This window comes from Panthera pardus, unplaced genomic scaffold (genome assembly GCF_024362965.1).
Source record: "Panthera pardus isolate Hobbes unplaced genomic scaffold, ASM2436296v1 HiC_scaffold_15, whole genome shotgun sequence".
NCBI lineage: Eukaryota > Metazoa > Chordata > Mammalia > Carnivora > Felidae > Panthera > Panthera pardus.
Window position 1 is genome coordinate 59511693 of NW_026526710.1, and position 27058 is coordinate 59538750.

Below are 27058 nucleotides of genomic sequence, written 5' to 3' on the forward strand. Positions count from 1 at the left end.
TGTGTGTGTGTGAATGTGATTACTCCAGGACTCCTCGGGCTCCGGAGACGCCATTTTCCCCCTTGATATCTCTCTCCATAAATCGGTGGCGCGGCGGAGGCGGCCGCGCCGGGCGGGAAGCGCGGGGCCGGCCGGGGCGCCCGCCGCTCGCCGCCGCCTCCGCGCGCCCGGGGGCCCCGGCGCCCCCCGAGCGAGGGCGGCCCGCCCGCGGCTCGCGGTTTGACAGATGCTCATCGCCATGGAGTTGCCGCAGCAGCACCTTTGGGGGCTCGGGCAAGCGACGGGAGCCGGGATCTGAGCGAGCACCGGGGCCAGCGGATCCGGAGCCGCCGGGACATGGGTGAGCACGCGCGGCGACCTTGGCCCGGGAGCACGGCGCCCAGCCTCCCGCGGCGCCCCGGGCCCCCGCACGCCCGGGGCCGGGGGCGGTGTGTGTGCCCTGTATGCAAAAGTTAACGTCGCCTCGCCGGGGCTTTGACTTTGCACCGGGCGGGAAGGGGGAGACGGGGCCGAGGGGGCGGGATGCCGGTCCCCGCCAGGCTGCGGAGGATGGGCGCGATTCCGGCCCGCCCGCGGGTGGGCAGCGATGCTGGCTCATTTGGAGTGGCCCGTTGGCGGCGGCGATAGTGGAAGCGTCGGGCTGGAAGGCTGGTCGCTTATTGAGTTTCGCCTAATCTGATTCCCCCCCCCGCCCCCCCCCCCCCCCCCCCCCCGCCTTTTGCACCCTCCCTCGGTCCTGCCGCCGGCTGCCTGGGCTGGCGGGTTTGGCGTTGGTGGAGTGGACTCGAGAGGGGGAGGGGGTAGGGAAAGAGGTGGGAAGGCAGCAGGATAGGTAGACATATATATTATTTTGGGGGGTCTCTTTGTAACTTGCAGGTTAAGTGGAGCTAGAGAGCTACATTGTAACCTAGTTGGATATTTGGGGGGGGGGGATGTATCAGAATCTAACGTGTCGTTAATAGAAAGAAGAACAGGGAAGAAGTGGTCCAGCCGGCGAAGGTTGGTGTGTGCTTGTGTTGTGGCTGTGTGTTAGTCTTTCTCTTAAAATCTTAATCAATGGATCTGAGTCTCTGTCTCGTGCTCTCCGGTTTTGGGACTCTGAAAAGACAGGAATTCCCTTAAAAGCAGACGAATGCCTTTTTTTTTTTTTTTTTTTTTTTTTTTTTTTTTTTTTTGAAAGCACGCATTGTGTGTGTTTCTAGAGGAGCCCTGGGCTTGAGAATTAACGGCAGGCTTCCCCGTTCGGTGGTTTCCAGTGGGAAATCACTCCGGAAAGGGAGCCCTTCAGTATCGATTTATTGTTTTTGTCTTTCAAACCATTATCTCTTTGGCTAAAATACTGTCTGAGAAGTTCCACAGAGACAAAGTCAGGTAAACTGGACTGGGCAGATCTTTAGCAAGATGGTGATAACGGTGATGCTGTTTGGGGTGTCTGTTTGTGATGGAAGCCTTGCTGGGTAATAGCAATTTCTGATCGGTAGAGCATGCTGCTTCTAAAAAAATAAGTGACTGCCTAAATGCTGTCTTCCAGTCCCCCTCCCCTACACGCTGCAAACACCCCTCCTCCCTTGACCCACACGCTTACAACAATTCTGAAATCGGATCCAACTGGGAATATTTTCTTTGGAGATCGGAAAGTTGTGCATTTGGAAGTAGAAGATGAGGCTAGAGGTACTGGGGGAGTTGTGGGGAGGGGGTTCTTATTGCCCCCTGATGCTGCATTTATTCTTTTTGTGTGTCTGTGTGGGTTCTGAGGGTGTGTATATCCATCTGAAAGGACTGTTGAGGGAAGGATTTCCGATTCGTTTCCGCTTCAAATAAACTGTCCTGATAATCTCATGGTTGGCGTCTAATACTAAAAGGCCAATTTGTGTGTCTCTTTATCGCCTCAGAAACTCTTCCAAAAGGGCAGTTTATTCTGGAATTCTACAACAGCTACTTTTCTTTCCACGCCCTCACCCCCTACCCTCCACTATCCACACCTTTTCCCCTAAAGTTTGGTTGGAGTCCGTGGTCTTTAAGGAAATCTAATACTACTTGTTTTTCAATAACATTATTTTTTTTTTGTTCTCTTCCTTTTCATTCCTTTACTCTGTTTCCTGTTTTTCTTCTTTTCCTGTAGATTCATACAAAAAACTAGTTTTATAAAGTAGCTGTCACTAAAACTATCTTGCTGTTGGGGCCCCACCTCTTACCCTCTAGTAGTTCACTCAGGTAAATCTGATTTACCCCCATTCAAACTCATCTTCGTTTGCAAACGTGTGTGTGTCTTGGGAGGTGGAGACAGGAGTGTAGTAGAGAAGAGGGACGTAGAGAGGAAGGGTGTTGTTCTGTGCAGGCCATATCTGCCACACTGGGGCCAGACCTGGACCCTCTGGGAGAGTTTCCTTTGCTCACCCCAGTTAGATGTTGTCTGGCTGGGATGGGGAGGCGGGGCCAAACTGGCCAGGGGCGTGTGAGGGAGGAGAAAGTTTGTAGCTCTTTAAAATGTAGCCAGTTTACAATCCCTGGTCATTCCCTCCCCTTTCTCCTCCTTTCTGTGGCTTCCACCATCCCAGACTCCCAAGACTCCCTCGGGGAGGCTTGATCTCCTGCCCTGACACGGTTGTCCAAGGCTTCAGAGTGTAGCTGAAGATGTTCTGCTTTCCTCTGTGCTTAATGGGATTGCCTCCTACCAGAGACGGGCGTTAGGACAGATCCAACGAGTGTGGTTAAGCACAGAGTATTTGTAAACTTAGGGAAGGTAGTCTAAGAAGATAGGGAGACCAGGTACTCTGAAAGTGCTGCTTTGCACTAGATCTCCCCTCCCCCAGTAAGAAAAAAATTCCTCGTCTTGGGAAGTAGAATTGGTGCAAAAGCTGGGCTGTGGGCGCTGCTAGCCACTCTAGTAACCTGAGCTGGGCTGGGGGAGGAGGTGGTGAGGGAATGTGATCGGGAGCCAGAGGAGGGAAACGGACTCGTCTCCCGGAGTTGGGAAAATAGACGTGTCACTGGAATAAACAAACTGGAGGTGGGGGAGGGGAGGGCTTGTAGTGAACATAAGGGGGAGTGGCTGAGAAGCAGCGGTATGGTAGGAGAGGGCCACTTCTGGCTTAGGAGAAAATATCAACTGCCTTATATGTTCATAAATGGGCTAGGCAAGTGAAGGGCTGTAATCCGATCTTTTGTACGTTAACATCATAATGTTACATAGGAAGGCGCTGCTGGGCAGGCCCAGTTCTGGACTTCACACGGGGGAATCCTAGGGGTATCCCTGAGTGAACCGAGGAGCCTCTTTGGTGCCATCAGGGCTTCTGGTCATGTACTCACATTATTCACAGCAAGCTACTTTGTAAATCACCTAACCCCAGTGAGGGTTGGGAGACAGAAAACAGTGCGTGGAATCTTTGTAGAATTTAGTTGAGAAAGGTAGGTGGGGAGAGGCAGGAGGCAGGAGTTTGCCGAAGAAGAAATAAATAGGTAGGCATTTCCCCTGGATCCCTGATTCCCTTTCTGCTGTTATCTTGACTTTCAATTCCATTAGGGGCTGAATCAATACTTCTCTGGCACAAAAATATACCTCTAGGAGAGTTCTCTCAAGCCGGTCATTATTTTTAGTTGTACTTCAATCTCTGCTTCGAAGCTTCTCTGTAATATGCAAAAGGAGGAAGATGAGAAGTGGCTAGATGGATGGGATGTCCTTTCTTGATTCTTGCAGAGACACTGAAACTTGGCTGGGCCTCAGCCTCCCAGAATGCCAGTTTTTCCCTTGGAGACTTGAAGTTTTAATTGAAACCAGAAAGCTATTGAAGGCAGACCCAGCCAATGAGACCTTGTTTTCTCTCTGCTCAGGAATGGGAAATAAATAATTTTTTGCTGATGGCATTTCAAGTTGCTTCAGTTCTGCCCTTGCCAGAAGAATGGGGTAAATTATTATTAATACATTAGAATTGTCAGGAGTAGCAGTGCCTTAAAAAATGGGATGATGTTATTGAGTTTATTCAGGGACCCACTGTGTGGGAGAGGTCTATGGGTGGGGGGCCGGTGGGGGGCAGGACGGGGGCTGCTCTTGCCCTGGAGTGGGACAGCCCTTCCCTGGAAAAAAGGAAGCCTCACAGAATCCTTGCTGCATACCACTGTGCTTGGTCCTTGGGTTCTTGCAATGAAGAGAACAAGTATCCAACTTCACTCCTGTTCTGTGGTCTATTATGAAACCTGGTGAGCTTCTCAAAATGGTTGAGGCCAGGATTACCGTCGTACATATGGACATAGGTTTAAGATTCATCTAGAACTGTTTCTAAAGGCAACCCTGGTATTTCACCAAATTTTCATCAAGCTTCAGTCACTTTCATCAACCTAACACTTGATAAATGCAGAAAAGGAAATACAAGGTGTCCACAGAATGTACTACTTCATGAATTTGGGGGATAGATGCCAACCTAAAGTTTTGTTTTGCTGCAGGTTTTCATTTCCATTTTCCCTTAGCCTTCAACTAGATTCTGATGCCCACTTAGACATACCAAGTTGGGGCAATATGAAGTTTGGGGGGGTACTGGTAACCTTAGATGGCTGAGTGCAAGTTAGTGGGCCCTTAGAGTCTTCAAATGGAAGTTCCAACCATCTTTCAAAGTTTCTGGTCAGAGCAGAGTCCCTTTCAGAGGGTTTTTTTTTTTTTTTCTTTTCCTTATCCATAGAGGATACCCTCCAAAGTTGAAGGAACATTTTTTTTTTTCAGTGGCCTTTGGCTTAGAAACTCCCAGTTGACTTCCTATCTGGTTGAGAGCAAATGATGCCGGGGTGAAGCAGAGAGTGTGAACAGCCCTGAAGTCCACAGAACACCTGGGGAGGAAGCAGGCAGCCCTCCCAGGAACTGATGATGGATTGTGATCAGCAGACCCATGAGAAATAATCGTAGGTAAAGCCAGCTGAACTGACCCCAGGCAAGCTGAGGCTTCTACCCTTCCAAGTGTTGGGGAGGGATAAGGATGAATAGTGAGTAGATAACAGGTGCAGAACTTGGCCAGCTTGGAGAAATGTTTGCCTTACCCAACTTCTCCCATCAAAAGTACTCCCTTTCATATATATGCATAGGTCTTTGTTCTTTTCTTTTTTTTTTTTAATTTTTTTTTTTAACGCTTATTTATTTTTGAGACAGAGAGTGAACGGGGAGGGGCAGAGAGAGAGGGAGACAGAGAATCTGAAACAGGCTCCAGGCTCTGAGCTGTCAGCACAGAGCCCGACGCGGGGCTCGAACTCACAGACCTCGAGATCATGACCTGAGCCGAAGTCGGACACTCAACCGACCGAGCCACCCAGGTGCCCCGGTCTTTGTTCTTTTCAAGATAGCTTCGTATCACATCAGCCCCCTTGATTCTTCTAAGGGGGGAGGCCAGATAAGGAGTTTATCCCCATTCAGAAGATGAGGCAATTGACATAGTGACTTGCTGAAATGACACAAGGTGGTGGCCCACCTGAGACCGGATGGCTGTGTTAAAGTGTGAAGTGTCACCTGAAGTGACAAGATCTGCTTTGGATCCTGTCCTTGCTACTTCCCAGTTAAATGGCCCCTGGCAAGTTATTTAACTTCTTTGAGCCTCAGTAACCTAATCAGGAAAATAGGGATAAAGATGCTTAGCTTGCCTACTTCACAGGCATTGTAAGGATTAAATAATACCAGCTAATTTCTGTAATTGAACTCTGAGAGGATTTCCATGCTGCCTCCTGGAAACTGGTGCCTGGGATTATTGTCACCATAGCCCAGAGATTAATAACCCTTTGGTGTGACCAGAAATGCCAACAGGGGCCCTTGTGTTCTAAGACAGTCAGGGAATACTTGTTTTCTGTTCTTGAGTTGACTCACAAGAAAAATGTGTGTGTGTGTGTGTGTGTGTGTGTGTATAAATCAGTTGAATTATTGGAGGCCTTGTATATGTCATGCACATCTAAGACTCAAAGTCTCAGATAAGATGCAGTTTGGACTCGCAGGTGTATAGGCACTCAGCAAATGCTCTTAGCATTAGGAATGAGAAGAAGAAAAGAAAAAAAGATACGGAGGTGCACAGAGAGTTAGGGCAAGCTGGAGAGAGTGAGGGGGAGGTTCTCCGTAGGGAGCCCTAGTGGCTGAGCAGTGACATTCAGGACAGTGTTTAGCCTCCCTCAAGAAAAGAGCTCATAGCAAGATTGCCTCTGTCCCAGAGAACCGTGTAGGTTGTCTAGAATCAGGAAAGCTTTTCACAGTCCATTTGCTCCCTGCCTCCTTTAGATTGCTTCTCTTTCTCTCTCTCATGATTCCCGGCTTGTCCTGTCCAGCAACCTGCACTAAGCACCTGGTAGTGTTCTCCAGTGAACCCCATTTTACACAACACTTGCTGGCTTCTGCTCCCATCAGCCTGGTTTCTTCACTCACCTTGGGCCCTCTGTACAGGAGTCCACCTCTGCACCTGAGTTCACTCTTTGTTTCTGCCTCCTCTCTGGAAGGTATCTTGATTGGTCCCTTTTAGTCAGAGCATTTACCTCTTAGGATATCAGACCAGCTCTCAGCTCTGCACCCTGGTCTCTAGAGCACTTCAGGTATAAAGCACTTGCTTGGCAACCAGCTCATGCTGCTTTGCTGTTTGTTGTCACTACCGCCCTAGGCTGTGTGAATCCTTAAAGAAAGGAGCCAGGTTTGCCCACAAAGCCCTGTTCCTACTTAAGAGTGATTTCTGTTGCATGCATGAATCACAGACTTTATGCAAAGATAGGATATTAAAAGTAAATGTTGTTTAAGGTATACCAAAGCTCTGCACTGTCAACAACACAATGAAGGCCTCTTAAACAAAGTGAATAATAACCACTTATGTTAATGGCTTTTTATACTTTTGGCCATCTTTCAGGGGCAGTCACCCACTCTGTTTCTCCCTCGAAGCCTAAGAGATAATGATGTTTTACCACGTGCACATCCTAACAGTCACTGATTCACTCATTCATTCAATCATCAAATATTTATTAAGTGCCTACTAGAGGCTCATTGCCACACTAGCACACATAGCTCTTGACTTTTCTCTGAAAATTCCGGTTGCATTTTTGTCCACCACACTTCTTTTGGTACTTAACTGTGCAATCTTCTTTGTTACTTTAATCCCAGTGCTTCCCTGCTCCTCGGTGACAGTGAGGCTGGCCGCACTGGAAAGGAAGCCAGAGCAGAGAAATGTGCTCAGTTCCGGGAAGGGCTCCTGAGAGGCAGACTGCATGCTGGGCTGGCCACCCGTTAGCGTATGATGGGGGACACCTTCTTAGCTTGGGGCACCTCGAAGTGAATAAGTTTGGTTGCTATGGATGGAGGGGGCCATTCTGAAATTTTGTGATCCTATAGCTAGAAGTGTCCTAGGAGTTTTGAAGCTTTTTTTTTTTTTTTAAGCTCAGAGCTTCTCAGACCCATTTAATGGCAGCCCAGCAACCATCCAAACCAATCCCACTGAGGAGTTGTGCCTTTTGCTAAGTGCTTGCTGTGGTAGAAGAGCTCTAGAAATGGAAATAGGGTCAGCAGAAGTTCCCCAGTTAGAACCAGAGAGCCAGACTTGGAGGACAGGGACAGGGAGAGGCTGAGATGGATGGTGAGCTAAGTGTGAAGAAGTATCATAAATAATAAGATAAAGAATCATGTGGAAGGAAGAAAAAGATTGATTCTCTACATCTTTTTTGAATACTGGCCCCCTTTGGTGAGATAACTGAGTGGAGTAGAGGGAGCTGATGCAGACAGTTTAGAAAATCTGGAGAGTAATATTCCCTATCTGGGCTCTGCTACTGCTTCCTGTGCTAAGTAAGCATCTGGAATCTCTGCTGTGGCTACTCCACAGCCCTCATGGATCTGGGGGGCTGGGTGTTATTTTTGGGCATGTAGGCTGGGCACAGGCTATGCCTGTGCTTCTGGGATGTCCTCTCCATCCCCACAGCAGAGTCTGTCCTGCATTGGCCAGGGTTCCATAACAGCTGGTGATTGGTTTCTGTGCATTTTGAGGTCAAAGGGAACGATCCCGTTTTTCCGAAGCCAGAAGCCTCTGTGATTTGGGGTGGGTTGGGATCAGGAAAATTGAGCTTTGATCTGAAGCCCTCTGAAAGTTCAGTGGGAATTCTTACCTACTCACCAAGGAACACCTGGTTGGATATTTAGGAAGAGGGAGGTTCTATAAGCTACCAAGACGTGGCAGTTACTTTTATTCTAGGATTTACTTGGGATAGGGGGAAAACCAGGCAACACTATTAGCCTAACTTGGTGAAGAACAATTTCTTCATTTTTCCTTCTGTCTGCCAAAGATTTGCAATTCTGTCAGTAGAAAAAACTGCTTGGGTTTGAAATTGGGGTTGGAACTGGAGAGATGGGAAGACTGGAGATGCTGAACTTGATGGATCCAACATAGTAGCCTGAGAATGCTCATCAGAAGCCGTGGGGCACCATTGTTGTGTTTGTAGCAGAATAATGAAATCTGGATGGCAAGTTCCTTGCAGTGGTTAGTGGCTCTTTCTGTGACCTATTGTTATTTGAGCTATGAGACGTTGATTTTTTTAAGTATTAAATTAATACTTAATTTGGTTAATAATGGTGGCTAAAAACAATAATATGATGTCAGAGCCATGTGGGCCTTCTTTCTGCTCATCACTTTGTTCTCAAGAGCTCACTTACAGTGAGTTTTTTGATCCACAAATATCTATTAAAATCTCAACATTGCTGCTGTGTGAGCCATTGTTCCTGACACTTTTCAGTGGAAAAGGTCCATGAGACATGGCTTTTGCCCTTGGAGAGTGGATAGTATATCTGTAGAGACTTGCATAGCTCAAAAGGAAAGCTTCAGTCTGCAGCCAAAGTCGGAGTATGATCTAATGGAATTATGCTATTTGTGTGATCAGGAGCAGTCGGGGAAGGCTTTGAGGAGGATGTGGTATTGGGTTTGACAGTAGCATTGGAATAAGGGGATATTCTTAGTGGATAAAATAGCTTTGACACAGGAACAGAGGTGGGACAAAGTTCAAATGTAAGTTTGGAATTGCCACACACACACACACACACACACACACACACATGCACATGCACACACAAATGGATGCTAATCATGAACAAGTACTGCAACTGGCAGGAGCAGGGTGCCCCTGATGACAAGGTCCAACTGGCTGATATTGAGGGGCTGATCACCCATAGGAGGCATCTTGATGGTCTGAGGACTTCTCAGTGGGAAGGACAAGGTCTCTAAGTTGGACCCAATCTAGCTGTCCATAGTTTTCATTCAAACTCATTAAGTTTTCAGCCCTCTGATTCAACCGACTTTGTACACTCATTGACATTTAAATATGAATGTGATGAGACTCTGATGGGTGCTGGGGGTGGGGAGGCAAGGACACCAAGAGATGGAGAGGACATTGTCTCTGCCCTCAGTCTGGTGGAAGACTTCATAAGAACTCATGAAAGGCAGTTATCTAAGGCTAACTGAACTGTATTGGGAGTCCAGGGAAGGCCAGAACCGCTGGCATTGGACAGATCCCAGAAAGCTTCAGGGACTAGGTGGGGCTTGGGCTGAGTCCTGAACAATGGGACAGTCTTGCATAGGTTCAGAGCTGCAGAGAAGAAGCTCAACTTGAGAATATAGAGGCAGAAGGAAGATCACTTCTCAGAGACCAGGGTTCTGTGGAATGTCAGATGGCCAGACAGATGAAATGGGGGTTCTGTGAGAAAAAAGCCAAGGCTGCATGTTGAGATGGGAGCCATGACCAGAGTTTTCAGAATGCCAGGGGAATAGATGTGAGGAGCAGAAGGATGTGCCAGTCAGAGAACTTTGACACATAACACACAGGACAGAACCCTGACATCTGACTGTCCAATCTACCATTGGTATTGTTAGCTACCAACTCTTCAGTCTGGTGTTCAAAAGAGGTATTTTCAGAACAAAAAATAAAACTATATACGAGCATTTAGAATGGGAATCAGCCACTCTGGAGAGTAAAAATGCTCTGATACTGGCATTTATCAACAGGAGTTTAATGTATAATTGGAGGAAAGACATACAAGTTTTGGTAACAGTGCGGTATTAAATGGCAGTTCAAGATTCCTGAAGGAGAAATATCATAAAGGAAGGGAATGGAGCTAATATTTGTTTAGCTCTGGTATACCTAACATCTCCTTTGTGGAAGAAGCACAAGCATGTAGGTGTCAAATTATACTTTATGCTCAAATGACAGTAAGCAAAGCGATTGTGGAATCAGATGGTTGAGAAGTCGAGGAATTTGAATTAGGACTGAACAGGTAGTGGGGTCAGAATTAGAGACCCTTGAGAGAAAAACTGTCGAGTTTATTATTTGTTGGATTGTTTAGTTTATCTCCATTGCCTTCACGTAAGTCTATCATTTTCATCCCCAGTTTACAAATGGCACGGTGGAGGACCAGAGTTTAAGTGGCTGCTAACTCTGGGTATTTGAAGACGGGTGGCATGATGAGTGAGTGGAAAGCAAATGACATTTGGAGTCAAAGAGCACCATCTCAGTGACTTTAATTAATTTCTCAACTCCAGTTTTCTTTTCTTTAAAATGGGCACATCTCAGGGTTAAATAAAAAAGTTAAAGCACTCGTTATATACTAACTAGATGCATGTTAAAACGTAGGATCATTTTCTTTGCCAGGTGGCTCTCTCTACTCTATTTGGACAGGAAATACTATGACTACAGTTACTTCTTACATTTTGCCGTATTTCACCTTTTAGGTGCTATTCTGCATATGCTATTTACTATTGTCTTTGTAAAGTTTGGTGAAAAGACTTGGAGGGCAGGTGAGAAAACTGATACTCAGGATTTGGAAGTAAAATGAAAAGTCAGGTGGCAGACTGGTCTTGGAGCTCATATCTGTAGAAGTAGCTAGGGGTATCACTTTGTGTTTTAGAGACATTATCATGTAAACGTAAGAGTACAGGCTTTGGAATCTTATAAACCCTGGATTTGATTGTGGATCTGGTGTAGGTAATATGGGCCCTTGAGCAAAGTGTTACCCTCTCTGGGCCATTATTTCTACATCTGTAAAATGAAAATAGGTCTTCTGTATTGCAGGGCTGCTGTCTTGATTAAACTCATAATACCTGTTGAGATCATTGGTTGTATTTACCACCTCTTTCACGGTGAGTGTGTGCTTTCCTCAACTGCATGGAGAAACACAGGCAACAGATGATATGCCAGAGGTAGAACTTGCCCTACGAACTTGGGGATTGGCCCAGCCAGAGCTATACAGATCTTTCTCCAGAGGCTCTAAGGCTCATGCTGTTGTGTTGTGTTATTGGTTCCCAGAGGAGGCACTATTTTTGAAGCTAGAGCTGGAACTGTTGGTTAATGGAAAATGTGCCAGCCTTAGGCCTCAGAAGTTTGATTCGGCTTCTCTCCCTATCATGGAGATCCCTGAACACAGGGACTGATTCTTAGTTTTGCATGAAGTTCAGTCAGAGGGAGCCATAGAACCAGCAGGATCTAGAAGGAAGTTGAAAGAACCAGCCCAGACTTTGAAAGACTCTGGTTGTCAAGTTCAGGAGATAAGGCTTAGCAGCTGAGAATGTCAGAGCTGAAGGAGCCACAGTTTATGTTATTGCACCCCTTCATTCTGAAGACGGGGATGGGGAGACCCAGGGAAAAAAAAGGAACTTGTCCAAGGCCACCTAGCACCAGATGGCAGAGCAGGGAATTGAGCCTGTAATTTGTGACTAAACCAAGTCAGTTTCCTCCATAAGACAAATTGGGAAGAAGAAGAAAAGCAATAGTCAAAACAATAGCAAACACTTAAGTTACCAGGTGCAAATTAAACTATTTGTCTGTGCTTCCTATTGTATAGGGAGATTGGGGAGGTTGGCCTCCAACCCCTGTCCCCTCTGGCTTTACTTGGGATCTGTGAAGAGAGGCAGCAATTAGCCAAACACTAGCTTAAATGACACAGGCTATGGAAGTAAATCAAATTTAACAAAATATTTGAGTGTCCACTATGGTGATCCCAACATGTTCTTTCATAATTATCTTATTTAATCTTCAATTACTTCTCAAAACAACCCTTGAGGTAGGATTATAACCCAGTTTCCAAATGAGACTTGAACAGTGTAAACATATTTTCTAGGAACAGTTACTAAGTGGGAAAGAGAGGCTAAGTAATCTAAATATGTGACATCAGATTGGTGCTGCTTCCATTCTTCTTTTCAAGCGGAAACATAGCTTGGACACTTGCTGTTGGATCCTTACTGTGTATGCTCATTGTGCTCTGAACTGTGTCAGAGATCCATGTAAAACCCAGCTCCGACCCTTGTGGAGTTCCTGGTCTGGTGGGAGAGAGAAATAAGTACATGGAACATTGCAGTAGTTTGCCAAATGCTCTGTAGCAGAATGCTCAGGGAAGTGAGAGCAAGACCATCTGTGAGTGTAAGTGTGTGTGTGTGTGTGTGTGTGTGTGTGTGTGCGCACGCGCGCGCGTGTGTGTATACATACAAGGGGAAAGGAATAGAAAAGGAAGTTTCAGCCAGCCTTCATGAAGAATGTGAAACTTGAGGCAAATCCTGAAGAATGACTTAGAGGTTACAGTGTGGAGAGAGGAGAAAGGTCAGCTGGAGGAATTAGTAGGGAATCCCATGAATCAATGCAAATCAGGGGACTTTGGGGAAGCCACAGCTCAGCAGACACTATTGGGGAAATTGGTGGGTGCAGAACTCAGGAGCAATGCTTGGAGAAGGTGATCTGTGGATAGGAAGGTACCATCCAGATATGTGGTATAAAAAAGCCACTGAGTCTGACCTTCATTTTTCACTGTAGACCACTGGTGTGTTTGCAGGGTTAGAGAGAGCCATGGTAGCAGAGCTATGTTGCCCTCACTGATTGAGAGCTGGGTGAGGGTTGGGTCACTTGATCGATTTATCAGAGTTTATGGTGCATTTACTCTGGGTATTTCTGCAGCAGGAAGGATTTCAGGGGCAGATCACTCAGAGTCATGGGCACCTGAGTCAAATGGTGCTTGGTGGCCTTTGACACATTCTCTTATTCAGCATTTCCTCAGTGAATGATTTGGAGTATTGCTCCATGGATCAGGAGCTGTGCCAGGCTCTGGGGACTCCATGATGAGCCAAATAGACTAGCTTTTACCCTCAGGGGCATACTGTCTAGTGCAGGAGGAGGCGGGGTGCAGAGTTGCACCCATGAGTGGCACATGCATTTATAAAATATAATAAATGCTAGTGAAGAAAACCTCTGTGCTGTTAAGGCACAAAATAGGGAGTCCTGATCTGGTTGTGAAGCTTGGGGAAGTGCCTTTAGACCTGGGCCTGAGTAATGAAGAGGCATTATTAACTCAAGGGGGCTGGAGGAGGACCCTAGGTTCATGCCAAGTCTTTCAAACGGGAAAGGCCACTTCTGACTCCCCACCTAAATACCTTAGGTGACATAAAGAAAGATGAACACTGAATCACCTCCAAAACCAGTCAGATCGTGACTGGTTTAAATTCTCTTAAAAGAATTTGAGTAGGGGTTCTTATAGCATTAGGCCAGTGAACCTAGGTTAACATACATTAGCTTCCCTATCTGTAGTTAGGTGGGATCACATTCCATCCTTTTACACCCTTTGCCTTCTAAGATCAGAAACTCCTAATTTCTGTCAACTAGAAAAATTGGCAGTCATCCGGTCTACTGCATGGGCAACTTTAATAAGACAACTGAAGATAGTTTCCTCCCTACCATCATTATACATATCCTCAAAGTCTATGGCTTTCAGAAACCAAATGGAAAAGTCTGAAGGAGGGAGGTTTGAGAGGGGTGGAAGCAGGGCATTGACTTCTGGGCAGAGATGGCTCCTCAAGTTCAGCTCTGAGGTGGACACAAAGAGCCCTTGTCACAATGCATATTGGGGATTTCAGCTCTTCAGAATTTCAAAGAATCTGGCAGAAGAAGCCCTCATAGTCCAGCAAAACAGTAGTAGGTAGATGTCTACTGTCAATGGTGTTCTAGTAAATGCTTAACACCCTGTTCTGCAGATTTGTTTTGAAGCCATTATTTGTGAAGTTTGCTAATTCCAGTGGTGTAAACACTCTTACCATAGCCAATTTTCAAACTACCAGCCTGACCCCATTGAATGTGGAGTTGGGAAGAGAGACATAGGATAGGCTCTCAGGATCCCCTTGAGGCTGCTGTCAGCACACCGCCATTACTGTTCAAGAGAAACTTAGATGATGAGATCATTGATAACAGCAGTAGCGCTGAGACGAGGATTTGATTGCCTTCCAGGTGGACCGAAGGTAGAGTCAAAAGCTGCCCGGTGCTTTTTCTGTAGATGAACACTACCTGGTATGACTCTCTTCTCCTTTACAGCATGAGCAAAGAGCAAGAACCAACAGGAGGCCTTAGAGGGGAAAACACCCAAATAAGGTAAAAGGAACAGTATCATGAAAATTATTTACTACAACTGCAAAATAAGAATTTCAGGAAGCTGCCAGACATCTGCAACAGGAAGAAGCATGACCGCCGGTGGGATAGGAGCACAAAGTCAAAGGGAGGGAGTGTGCAGAGTTGAAAAACATCAGAATCAGCTGAAAGGAAGATGCATGAAGTAAAGAAAGCCTGCAGGGATCCAAACTGTGTAATAGCAGAATTAAAAATCTGCAATAGACAAAGGGAACACGGAAAATAGAATTAAGTTGGTATCATGGAGGGTAGTTTGGGGTTTGCTCTCCCACAATGCAAAATCAAGAATTAAAAACAGTAAGAGAGAAAATGAGGGAAATGGAGGACATAGATGGGAATGCTAAAGTGAGGATTACAGGAAAAACTGAGAGAGAAGCCAGAACCATTGAGTAGAAGAAATAGTTAAAGAGGTATGATCGCAGGGGATATTCCTGCCTCTATAGATCCAAAAGGCTCATCGTGTTGTAGGAAAAATAAAAGGAGAGGGATCTGCACTGTACTCATTTTGTCATTCATAAAATTCTAATACAATGGAGGAAAGATCTTCAACTATAACAGCATAAAACAAGTTGCCTACAAAGGAAACAAACCAGGCTGGCCTGCATTTTCTCTTCTGTTATTTCAAATGTTAGCAGACAGTCTACAGAGTTTTGAGGGGGAAATGTTTCTGGTCTGAGGATTATGCTTTTACAGGTAAAGATGGAAGAAATGACTTATGGGGATTTGCAGGACACAGAGCTGAGGTGGGGCTGGGGGGGGGGGCACAGAAGAGTTCTGTGAGAGGGGGAAGGTTAGGAATGAGGCAGGGGACTCTTGTATATTTGTAGATTGTTTGCCTTTAAGACCATATGGGGTGGATGTTTTTAATTTTTTTTAATAAGGAGCATGTGTAGTTCTATTTAAAAAAAAGATAATAGTCATAACCTAATAAGGTAGACCAGGAAGGCATTTGTTCCATCTTGCTGATGAGACATTGAGGCTGAAAGAGGACTTATGAGGGCTTCTACTTGACAGAACTAGGTACGGAATCCACATGTTTGACTCCTGTTAAATATGCCAAGGGCTCTGCCAGCTCCACCATATTGTCTCTTTGGAAGGCAACAGTCCAGCTGATGATGGGGCCTGCATGTGGGTGGTGCTGTGGGAGCAGAGCAGATGGGAGAGGTGGATGATGTTGGGAAACCCAGGCTGTGTTGGGTTGTTCATTTATTAATTCAGTCAACCAGCATTTCTTGAGTGTCCACTATGTGTTGGGCACAGTGCTAGGCATTGGGACTGCATGCATGAATAAAAATGCAACCTTTGTATATTCAGAGACTCAGAATAGTGATGTAAGGGAGAAATACCTTTAAACACAGAGTAATCGTGTTCATTGGTCAAGGCAGGAGGTAGGGGTAAGTACATACATTAGGCAAAGCCTAAGCCCATCAGAATCATCTGGAAGGCTTGGGAAAAGCCAGAGGGCTGGACCCCACCCTGGGAGCCCTGATTCAATAAGTGGGGCTCAAAAATTTGCATTTATGCTGCTATACTCTGGGATTAGTAAGAGTTTCCCAAGGCTTCAGGATTAGGAAAACTTCTTCCATCTTGCAGATTTGAACGGTAGAGAGGATGCGTTCCTTGGGACTCATTTGGGTTCTAAGACACATCTAGCCAACCAGGATTCCCCAGGTCCCTCAGAGAAATAATTCTGAAGGTCCACACTATCTAATGTGGAGTGTCCTCATAGGTCTGTGGCTGTGCAGGGTAAAATTAGAGTCTTGTGTCTGGAAGAGACCTTGTTCTATTCATTGCTGAGTTAAGTGTGGAGTAAAGGACTCAAAGCAGCCTCTCAAATAGTCACTGTAAAAGGGAGAGCCATGGGTAGAGGGCAAGTTCCTGGACTTCTCCCCCAGTGTTTTTTCCAAGTACATCACCACCCTTCTTGCCCGTCTGTTTCCGTGGGACCTGCTGGGCAGTTATTTCCTAAGCAAGTTTTATTACTCCTGTGCCCTGACACCAGGTCCTACAGGAAGCCACCAAAGAGTTAACTTTATTTGGACTAGGAGCCTGAGCCAAGTACAGAGTGTCCATTGTGCACCCGCCCCCTCTGGAGGAGTCGCTGACTGCTGGAATGTGACAAGGCAAAAGGTTTTCACCTTGCGTTGGCTTCTCTCCTCTGTGAGTGCACAAGTGGGTGCGTGTGCTCATGCTCACATGTTGGCAGGGGTACACCACAAGAGAACTCTCAGTTGTCTCCCAGACCCACCAAAAAAGTGAACGGTGAATTTGGGGTGGCAGGTATGTGCTGGGAGAAGGGAAAAGGAGAACAACAGCTTTGTGTGCTGGGGAAGTAAACAGACAGGTTAGGTTTCTTTGCTCTTCACTTTTGAAAGCTTCTTTATTTTTTAAGGTGATGGGTGCATGTGGACATGGGGGGCTAGATTATAATCCTCAGCATAGGCAGTGAATTTCACAGAGGGCGCTTGGGCTGGCAGAGCTGCACAGGACTTTGAATAGCTGTCAGGGGGCTAATTCATTTTCATTCAGAAAGAACTTGAAGCCGTTCAAGTACCCAATCCTGCACCCGGTATTGAAGCAAATGTAAGGGTTGTACAACCACAGTCGGTCTTAGCCTGAGACTGAATTGCGATTGAGTAAGGAAAATAAGATTTGTGTGCTCGAAACAGCAAGAAGACGATGTAAGACTAGTATTTAGTGGCAAACTATACAGCTGGGTGCAGTGTAAGTCAGGCCAGGGAGTGAATGCTGTGGTCCAGAGTTTATAAAATGTTGCCATGAAGAAGTGAAGGCTTGGGCATGACCTTGAACCATGGGAAGGTTTGGGATCTGTGTGTTTGCTTGTTCATTCCTTCGCGCGACAAACATTTGGAGAGGACCAGTTGTATGCCAGTCATTGCATGGGTCGGTAGAAGGCGATATAAGAAAAGATTCTATAAAAATACCAAGGTGGAGAGAATTCTGTGTTTGTAATGCCACAGTGGAGACTGGTTTGACTTGAAAAGGCAATGCAGGTTGGTGGCTAATGAGCCCTAAGACTGGATTCTTAAAGTGAGACCGGTACAGAAAATCTGGAAGTGATGTGTTCGTGAACATTGGGATGATTTGAAACTGTGTTACTGTTTGATCTCTGTTATTTACCGTGTCATACTCAGACTGCCCTGGTTCGGGTCCTCATGCCACAAGAATTGAATTTTAGTTGAGCCTCCTTATGGTCCCCCTGCCTCTAATATCAGGTTCCATTAATTCACCCCTTACACTACATGCCAGAATTATCTTCCTAACTCGCAGCTTTGATAGTGCCTCTTTCCTACTAACATCCCTTAAATGGCTTTCCATTACCTGTAAGATAAAATCTAGCTCATTAGCATAGCATTCAAGGGTGTCCTGTGATCTGTTTGTAACCTTTTATCTCCAGCTTTAACTCTCACCAGTCCCCATTTTGTGCCACATCTCCTGGCCAAGCGTCAACTTTCTCTTTCCTGAGCGTGACCCTCCTGCAGGCTCCTGGTTCAGGCCTCCCTGCATGCTGTTCCCTCTGTCTGCCATGTTTTCCTTCTTCCCACTCCACCTGTTGAAGCCCCTGAAGGTCAAAGCCATATTCTGTTCTCTCCTTGAAGCCTTCCTGTGTAGTTTCCCATCTGTTTCTCTGTACCTCACTGAAGCGGGAAACGTTTTCTCTTCCCTTGTTTCTCTTCTTTACTATAGGACATATAAATATCTACTTTGTTGTAGTTGTTTTCCAAATCTCTCTTCAAGAATGTGAACTCTTTGAAGAAAGGGACTGTATTTCAGTTATCTTAGGATCTTGACTGGAGGAGTACTGAAAAATAAATTGTTGAATTTTCATTTTTTTGTGGACCTCTCACAACTTGAGTTTTAAGTTTCAAAATGTTGTCTTCGACATCAATTAATTCATGATTTATACCATTCAATATAAGGAACTCTGAAGGGAATTTTTTTTTAATTGGAGAGATTTTCTTAATAATATACCATTTCACACTACTATCCATTCCTCTAAAGTTAGATTTCATCTTCTTTTATCACAGCACAGAACCTGCAATAGACATTCAAAGTTCCAGATGGATTTAGTTTAGTTTAGGAACGTTTAATGGAGAACATGGCTCACTTTTTTGCCCTGACACAAGAATAACTTCATAAGTACGTACCAGGGAATTAAATGTCACATTGAAGATTCCTGCCAGAGGAAGCAAACCACTGAATACTACTGCCTTGTGAAAACATGGCTTGCAGTTTGGATGGACCCGGGGTACGAGCTGAGAAAGATCTACTGGACAATTGGTGCTTGACACACAGGGACACATTCTAAGGCATCTTGATGTCTCCTCAACAGCTAGTGTGGTACCCGACAACCAGTAAGAGGGGCCTCGATGAATGTTGACTTAAATATGACTTTTTAAAAATTATATAAAGTTTTAGGAAGGTAGATCAGTCTGGATGACACAAATAATCTTACAAGTAAAAGAAACTTCAAGTGTCACCTGGTCTAACTGCCCTCCCCTGCCCCTAAGTGGGGACTTTGTCCCTTCTATAGCCTGGGGCACAGGTGGCTGCCCAGTCTTCTTGTGACAGATTCAGTGAAGATGCTCTTGCTCTCACTAAGGCAGCCTCTTCTCTTCCAGAAATGCTGTGTTCCTTGGGTTTTCCCCTTAGAGGAAGCAGTTGTAAACATGTCTTTCTGCAGGGCTGAGCGATTTCCAGGAGCCGAGTATGCTCCTGGGCTTCTCTGGGGAGCAGAGAATGGCTGCCTTGCTGGCCAGCTTCCTCACACCATATCAGCCGAAAATGTACTGATTCCAGAGGGAGAAAAGACATGCCCGGTCTCCAGGCTTCATTTTTGGCTGTTCTCAATGTGTCTTTGCAGTTCTTAGGCATTTTCTGGCGGGCACATTTGCTGGTTACTACCTTGAATTGCTGGCCTCCAAGGTAGAAGGTGTGCAGTAATGTCTTCTGCTAGGAAACCCCAGCCCATTGAGCTATTTAAGGCTTGAGGGTGATCTCACCTACAGCCTAGGGATGGAAGAAGATAGTGTCTTGAAATTTTGTGTAGCCATGGGGCTCTCTGTTTTCTCTTGAGGATGAGCACTGCATTTCCTTTGGGGTCTTGAAAATGACGAGTCTGAAACTGGGAATAATGGGACATACAGTGAATAAGGGTGAGGGATAGTTTAGCTGGTCCTATGATGGTCTGAAGAGAACCTGACTGATGTTTCTGGTTTCCTCTGGAAGGAAGGCAGAATCAAAGACCCTGGGGGTAGGGGGTGGGGAGAGTCATTCCTGATACCTCCAAAGGCCTGGGAAATGCTCCTTCTCTCTTTTTCCCTCTTTTGTTGTCATGTAGACAGAATGCCACTTTATTTAAGGACCAGAAAGGGAATTAAAGCTGTCTCGAATGGCTATTTTTATCTAAATAATTGATAATGATTAAATATCTTTTGTGTGGACAGAAACATTTTTAGTGATTGTTTTGTATTAATCACAGCATTAGAAGTGATTTTCCACTGAACTCTTTATGTTTTCCTCTTTCAAGCCTGCATCTAAGCTTTGCATTTGTTTTAAGAAATAAAGCTAATTTTGTGTAATTGAAATAATTTACCATGGAAGATGATAAAGAAAGAATGGTCAGGAGGTTAGCTAAATGTCCTTCCAACCAGACAGCGGAGGGCGGCTCGGGGGTTGTGTTCAGCTTTGCAAACAGTTCTTCACATGTCAGAGGGAAGTGGTGCAAGAAGCCAGCCAAACGTGGTTCCCACAGACCTGCCTCAACACTTTAGACTTCCCTTTCGTCATGGTTGGTTTTGATGGTGACTCAGCTAGCTGTGGCTTCAGTATAAGAAACTTGTAACTTTGTATTGAACTGGAGTATCTTTATTCTTGGGCCCATAGCCAGAAAAATTAACCATTCAGTGAAGGGCCGTGTGTGTGTGTGTGTGTGTGTGTGTGTGTGTGTGTGTCTGCATAATATAATCCAATATAATTCAATTTGGGGATGTGCATGTTCTGGTTTGGTTTTTTTCCCATCTTTTTTTTTTTTTTTTTCCCCTGATGCCATAGATTAGGGGGAAGGGGCTTCTAGAACTTGAGTTACTTTTGAGGTCATTTTCCTTCCTGCCATGACTAATTATCTCTCTGCCTCTCAGTTGCAGATCTGACCTCTTCTGAACACTTGGCCGTGTCTCCATTCCTGGGACTCTGAACCCAGCAGCTGGACCACTTTGTCCTTGGGATTTCGGGTGTCCTCGCTTCTCACCTTTCCCTTTCCCCCTCTTCTCTCCCACCTCCTGAGAACTCCTGAAGACTGTAGGATTGTCATGGAGTCCAGGGAAATCTTAAGCACCTCCCGGCAAAGGGGGGACGAGTCGGAATTCCTGCCTGTCTCCTCAGCCAAGCCACCGACTGCTCCTGGCTGTGCAGGAGAATCTTTGCTCTCTGCTCCAGGACCTGGGAAGGGGATCCCAGTGGGCGGAGAACGCATGGAGCCAGAGGAGGAGGATGAACTGGGCTCAGGGCAGGATGTGGATTCCAACTCAAATGCAGACAGTGAGAAATGGGTTGCAGGAGATGGCCTGGAAGAACAGGAATTTTCTATCAAGGAGGCAAACTTTACAGAGGGGAGTCTGAAGCTGAAGATTCAGACCACCAAGCGGGCTAAGAAACCCCCAAAGAATCTGGAGAACTATATATGCCCCCCTGAGATCAAGATCACCATTAAGCAGTCTGGCGACCAGAAGGTGTCCCGTGCTGGGAAAAATAGCAAAGCCACGAAGGAGGAGGAAAGAAGCCACTCCAAAAAGAAGGTAGGGAGCCCCGTTTTGTAGGGTTTTTTGTTAATTCATTTTTGCCACCACCCCCCAGCTGTTAAAGGTCTGTTTGATTATTACTTATTTATTTTGGAATTATCAATCTCTTTGATGGAATACTTAACACCCTCCAGAAGAAATGCCTCTGATATCTTGGTACAGTGTCTAATTTATTATTATATCTTCTACCCACATGAAAATCAACAGCTACTAGAATTATAATTCTGGAACATTTCTATTTATTGTGTAGCAGCCTCTTGGGTAGGTCAGACCTGGCTAAGCTGTGACAAAATTAGAGGGTTTTTTTCTTTTTTGGCTTTAATATTTGCATCTGTTATAGTTAAGCATGGGATATGGAGAGTTTTGGTCAATCAGAAGAGTCAAGAACCTTTATAACCTTCTTTTGGTTTCAACCACCATTGTTAAGCCTGTCTAAAATAGGCAAGTTAATCACTGGACTAAGGAAGTCACCTTCATAGTAATTTAGTCCACTAGAAGGTGAGAGATCATTGCTCTGAAAGCCAGTGGTGAGCCCTGGAGCTCAAACTGGAGAAAGAAGAAGGGGCGGATAACTGACCTGAATCTTTGTCTAACACATCACAGATGTTTTGAGATTGGGTATTGACTGAACTTGGTTGGTTGTCACTTTCCTCCTACAGGCCTAACTGGTGGAAAGCAGCCCTCTAGGTGATTGGTGGTGGTATTTGGTTGGGAATGAATGGGGCCAGGTTTCATAGTAATTATATCACAGGGGGTTACAGTGACTTCCCTTCTTGGGTGGGGTATGGTACTCAGCTATAATAGCAGAGGACTGCCCTAGTCTCGAAAGCGTTCCAAAACTCTCTGGGGCTTGTAAATGCCTCTGAAAGGAGCCCCCTTTTTGACAGAGGTTTTGGGTTCAGGGTGGTAGGAGTTCATCAGAGTCTTTGTAACTTTCCCCCACATCTTATTTACTTGGGCTCTAGACATGATGGATTAGCTAAAAATAGCACAAGTGAATGACCCTCTCTCCATTATGGCTCAGAGATAATCTGTAGCATTTTTTTTACTAGTGGTTTTTGAGCTTTTCTGTAATCATTTTCAGTAGAACTGCTAGGACTCATGTTTTTTCATTGGTGTAAGCCTTGTGTCCTCCCTCACGCTAAGTGTTTGGGCTGATATATTGAATTTAAAATCCAAAGACCCGGATGAGGGGAGATTTTCTGGGTGACCAGTGCCTTCTGGTTTGCTCAGACTATCCCAGTTTTAAAACCAAAAGCCCTGAAGCCAGGTACCCCTTCAGTCTTGGGCAAGGCAGGACAGTTGGTCATCTTATTTTAACCTTTGGAATATAAAGTAATTTTTAGAAATCGGCTTGTTTTCACAGAGCACAGAGGTTGTGCTTTCCTTCCCCTGTCCCCATTACAAGTTGCAGTGATTTCTGGGGTTTCTGTCATAAAAGATTACCTAAGTGCTTTTGGAAACTTTTGAAATTCTTGCCAGAAAATGGAGCAGTTCACATTAGGCTCCACTTGGAAAGTGAGGCTTTGCTTTGGAGTTGGGTCTCTTCAGCTTTGAAAATGAGTATCTTTGTCTGTGGCCATTGAGATGGCCAGTTCTTTGTGCATTGTTGGATTTTTATGTGGGTGGGCAGTCTCAAAAACTGTGGTAACTGTTTTCCCTCCATCCCCATCACTGCCAGGGTTTGAGCAACAGCCCACAGTTTGGGGTGTGCGTACCCAAGTTCATTACCCTAGAAAGAGCTACGTTGTCCTGATCAGTTATGACCTTCCATAAAGCCACAGGAGTGTTCCCAAAGATAGTCCTCTGCCTCTTGGAATGCCCCAGAATAAAACTCTGGAATTTGTGACATGGGGATGATTTAGAAGCTGCAGTGTGCAGTGGACCTCCATTCTCATTTCTGAAATTCTCAGGCTGGTCATCATTAACCAAAAAGCTGGATGCCCTTTTTGTGCTTTATCGGAAAGAGAGGTGACATCACTTCTCCCAATGTGTGACACCCCAAGTAAGTGTTTCTAAGTCTCAGAAATTGGAAGGGAGGCAAAGGGAGGGGAAGGACTAAAATTCAGCTTACAGTGTTGTGTTATGCTGGTTATGCTGACACTGTAATGGGAGTATCTACAAAACTTTTAAATTGTTAGGGGCTTGCTTCATACTCTGCTTCTCCATCTGTCCTAAATTTATTTATGCCTAGAGCAGTTACTTCCCAGAAATGAATGAATAAAGTTATCAGTACTGAGTCTTAATCACTTGATAGATGATGGAAATGTTCTCTGATCTCTATTGGATTAGAATGTTAACTCTCTTACTCTCCAGAGTTCCTGTTGTTTGGAAAAGAGGGAGTTAGTAAAAGCTGAAGTTGAGGTGGAGAGGTAGAAACCTTGCTTGCTGTTTCAGGGCCATGAACTTGCAGAATTTACTTATTTGTAGGAACGTGAAACATGTGATCAGTAACTTCGGACGGGGGAAAGGATGAGGATGGCATTTGGTAAGCAACAGATCAGAGTCTGACTCTAAAATCCAGTCTTCTGGGTCTTTTTTTAAAAAGCAAACTCTACCCTCAATGTGGGGTTCAAACTCACAACCCTGAGATCAAGAGTCGCAAGCTCTACTTGACTGACCAGCCAGGTGCCCTGCCACCACTTTTTTTTTTTTTTTTAATAAGGTAAGCCACTCATTGGAGAAGTGTGCATGGAGTGGCCCCTGGGACTCGGGTCCTAGACTGGGAGCCAGGAGGGAGGCTCTGTTGACCTGATCCTTGAGTTGGTAGAGATGCCTACTTGGGGGTCACCTGAATATACGTGTTGGCTTAGAGCAGGGGTCGGCAAACTGTAGTCTGTGGGCCAAATCTTGCTCCTTCCCTGTTTTTATACAGCCCACAAGCAAAGAATGGTTGGAAAAAAATCAAACAAAGAATAATATTTTGTAACATGTGAAAATTGTTTGAAATTCAAATTTCAGTGTCCATAAATACAGTTTTATTGGAACGGAGCCACATCCATTTGTTTACATTTTGTCTGTGACTGCTTTTGCACGAAGACGGCAGAGTGGAGTGGTTGTGACAGAGACTGTATGTCCCACAACGCTTAAACTGTGTACTATCTGGCCCTTTCCAAAAGGGAAAAAATTATGTAAATATACATATATATGTGTGTATATATATACATATATATGTATATATATACATTATTATTATTACTATTATTTGATGAGCCTTTTTTTAGGGAAAGGACATAGAGTTTCAGGATAACAAGGATTTTGTTTTGTTTTGTTATTAAGGATTTAGCCTCCAAACTTGGAGGCTGGGGGAAATTGGGTGTTACATCATTATGTGCTGACTTTTTTTTTTTTCTTTTTTTGTAGACCAATTAATTTTGTTCAAGTCATTGTTTGACAGCCTTAGGCAAAGACAGCTTATATTGGATCCCAAATGATTTTCTTTTTCATTGGTTTTTGTAAAAAGAATACTCCTTAGGATAATGATAGCGTTCCTTACATAACAGAGCTAGGTTTTTGCTAGGCTAATTGTATTTCAGTATGTTCTACTACTTTGGTGTGAAGATGTGTATGTGTGGCATCCTCTAGGGCTTTATTCCAAGACTGAAACCTAACACCAACCCTCCAAACCAGAGAGGCATTATAGAGGTTGAGGCAACATGGCCTCTAAAGTGGTAGGATGGTAGGAGGGACCCATGAAGATGCTCCCCCACTGGCTCAAGTTTGCATGGACTCTTTCTAACCAGGGGACAGGTCACCTGTCTTCCATATGAAATTGAGATGGCAACTGAAGTGCTATATGGCAGTGGGTTTCTGATGAATGAATTTATGTGAGGTGTAAGAGTAGCATTTGGTGAGAAGTAGAGGCTGAGAAGAGAATTCTGAACATATTTCAGGGCCTCAGAACCGTGCTGTGGATGGACCTCCTTTGCAGATGATCTCATTAAAGAAAGGCAACTTGATCTTTACCATGGTACCATCATTGTTGCATATTAGACTTACTCAGGCAAGTGACGAAATAACATAAACTTCATGTAGTTCCCTTCTAGGTCACTCAGTCAAAACAATAGAGAACATGAGACAGAGTTTCTAGAAGCAAATTCAAGTATAGCACATGAGCGTAGAATGTTCCAACAGTGACAAGTCTTTGAAAGGCTCGCAGCTGGGCAGAGCTTAGCAGCTCTCCTCTTTCCTGAGAACTTTTTGTGAGAATCAGGAACTCCTCTCCGGGTCCAACAGGATGAGAAGGACAGGGGACTTTTACCCAAGCTCCATTCAGTGACCCAGGCTAGGAGATGTGGGTGGCAATCTGTACCAACTGGCTCGGTGGCTTTGGATCTGGAGTATAACCTTGCTGAAGCCCCAGTTTCTTTATCTGCCAGATAGAGATGATGATTTCCACATTGTATAACTCAATGGAAGATTTTAGGAAAAATGGGTAACTTACAGAGCACACATCATGATAACCAGTTTGGATTTGTGGCAAGCCCTGTGCTAGCTGTTTTATATGTATTTACCTTCACTATTAGTCCTTGTAACAGTCCTGCCAGGCAGATACTACTTCTTCACAGATGAGGAAATTGAGGCTCATTTGCTTCAAAAGAGCAGGAACAGGAATGGGCAGGGTTGGTCTTTGTAAAGATTCTAAGCACTGGGACATTTCCTCTACACCTTCCAACATTAGTTAGGGTGACGAGATCATAACCTGGTATATTGCCCTTAATTCTAAGTGTTCCAGGTTGTTTGAAGGAAAATTCAAATCCTCATGAGTTAAAGTCTTGTTCTTTTCCTTTGTTGTGCTTACAGATTTTTATTTGCCTTTAACCAAAATGCAACTTCTATTTCATTTGTTTGGATTTAGTTTTCCCTTTTCCCAGCTTCATCAAGAGAACCTGTTTCCTCCGATAGCAAGAACTTCAACCTCACATTTGTCATGTGCCTGCCGTGGTCCTGGAACCATGCTTGGGATTTGTCCTGGACAATCCCACCTATACCATCTTCATGTGTCTATGGAAAAACCTCAGTATTCTTCTCTGAACACTGCTAACCCTCTCTTAGGAAGTTCAACGGGTCATGCACTCATTTGCCCATTCTTTAAATAGCACCTTCTTTGTGCCAAACGCACAAAGTATGGATGTAGATGGGAAGCGAGGTTAGCATCAGATTGCAAGGAATGATGAATGTCAAATAAATAAATGGGTTTGTATTTAATTCTGTAAGCAATGGGAATGCTCAGTGGGCTTTGAACTGGGGAAAGGGAAGGCTTGGGGGCCCAGGGAATATAATGAAAGTGATGCAGAGCAAAGAACCTTAAAAGGGGAGTCTTTAGGTAATACAGCTGTCAGTGATGAGGCCTGTACTAGGGTTCTCCATTTTTCCATAGGGTGTTAAGGGGCACATTTCTCTCTTGACTCTCTGTGGTTGTAGCAGTTTGGCACATCAGATAGTTGGGAGGGGGTGCTGGGCAGGAGAAAAAGTTAGCTCAGAATGCCTGATGTCTGGCTGCTGTACCCATCATCTCCTCCATGGTGGTGGTGGCCCTGGGCATCCAGCAGAGAGCCTTCCACCTTCTTTGTGGCTCAGGTGTCCTTCCCTTCCCATCATTTGCCCCAGCAGCCTCTCCGGTCACTCCTACATGCATCCCTGGGTTTGCCCTCCCTTCTTCTGGGGGGTGAGAATGTGGTGTTTTCAACTCCTGAGAGTATGAGCTCCTTTCCCCACAGCACCCTCAACCTGATAAGAGAGCAGGTCTCACCAGCTTTTCTTTGCAAGAGGCTGAATTTCCCTCTTGTTTAGTTTTATGTTTTCTCCCTATAGATTTTTTT

At 45.0% G+C, this 27058-nt stretch overlaps 1 protein-coding gene across 1 annotated transcript in view; it reads left to right on the forward strand.

The window, feature by feature from the left end:
- Positions 1-206: 206 nt before the first annotated feature.
- SETBP1 (SET binding protein 1) overlaps positions 207-27058 on the forward strand; it is a 374999-nt gene continuing 348147 nt past the window's right edge. Inside the window, 2 exon segments of the mRNA XM_053902651.1 lie at positions 207-340; positions 20577-21233. Coding sequence (XP_053758626.1) covers positions 20748-21233 — 486 coding nt within the window. The 5' untranslated portion in view covers positions 207-340; positions 20577-20747.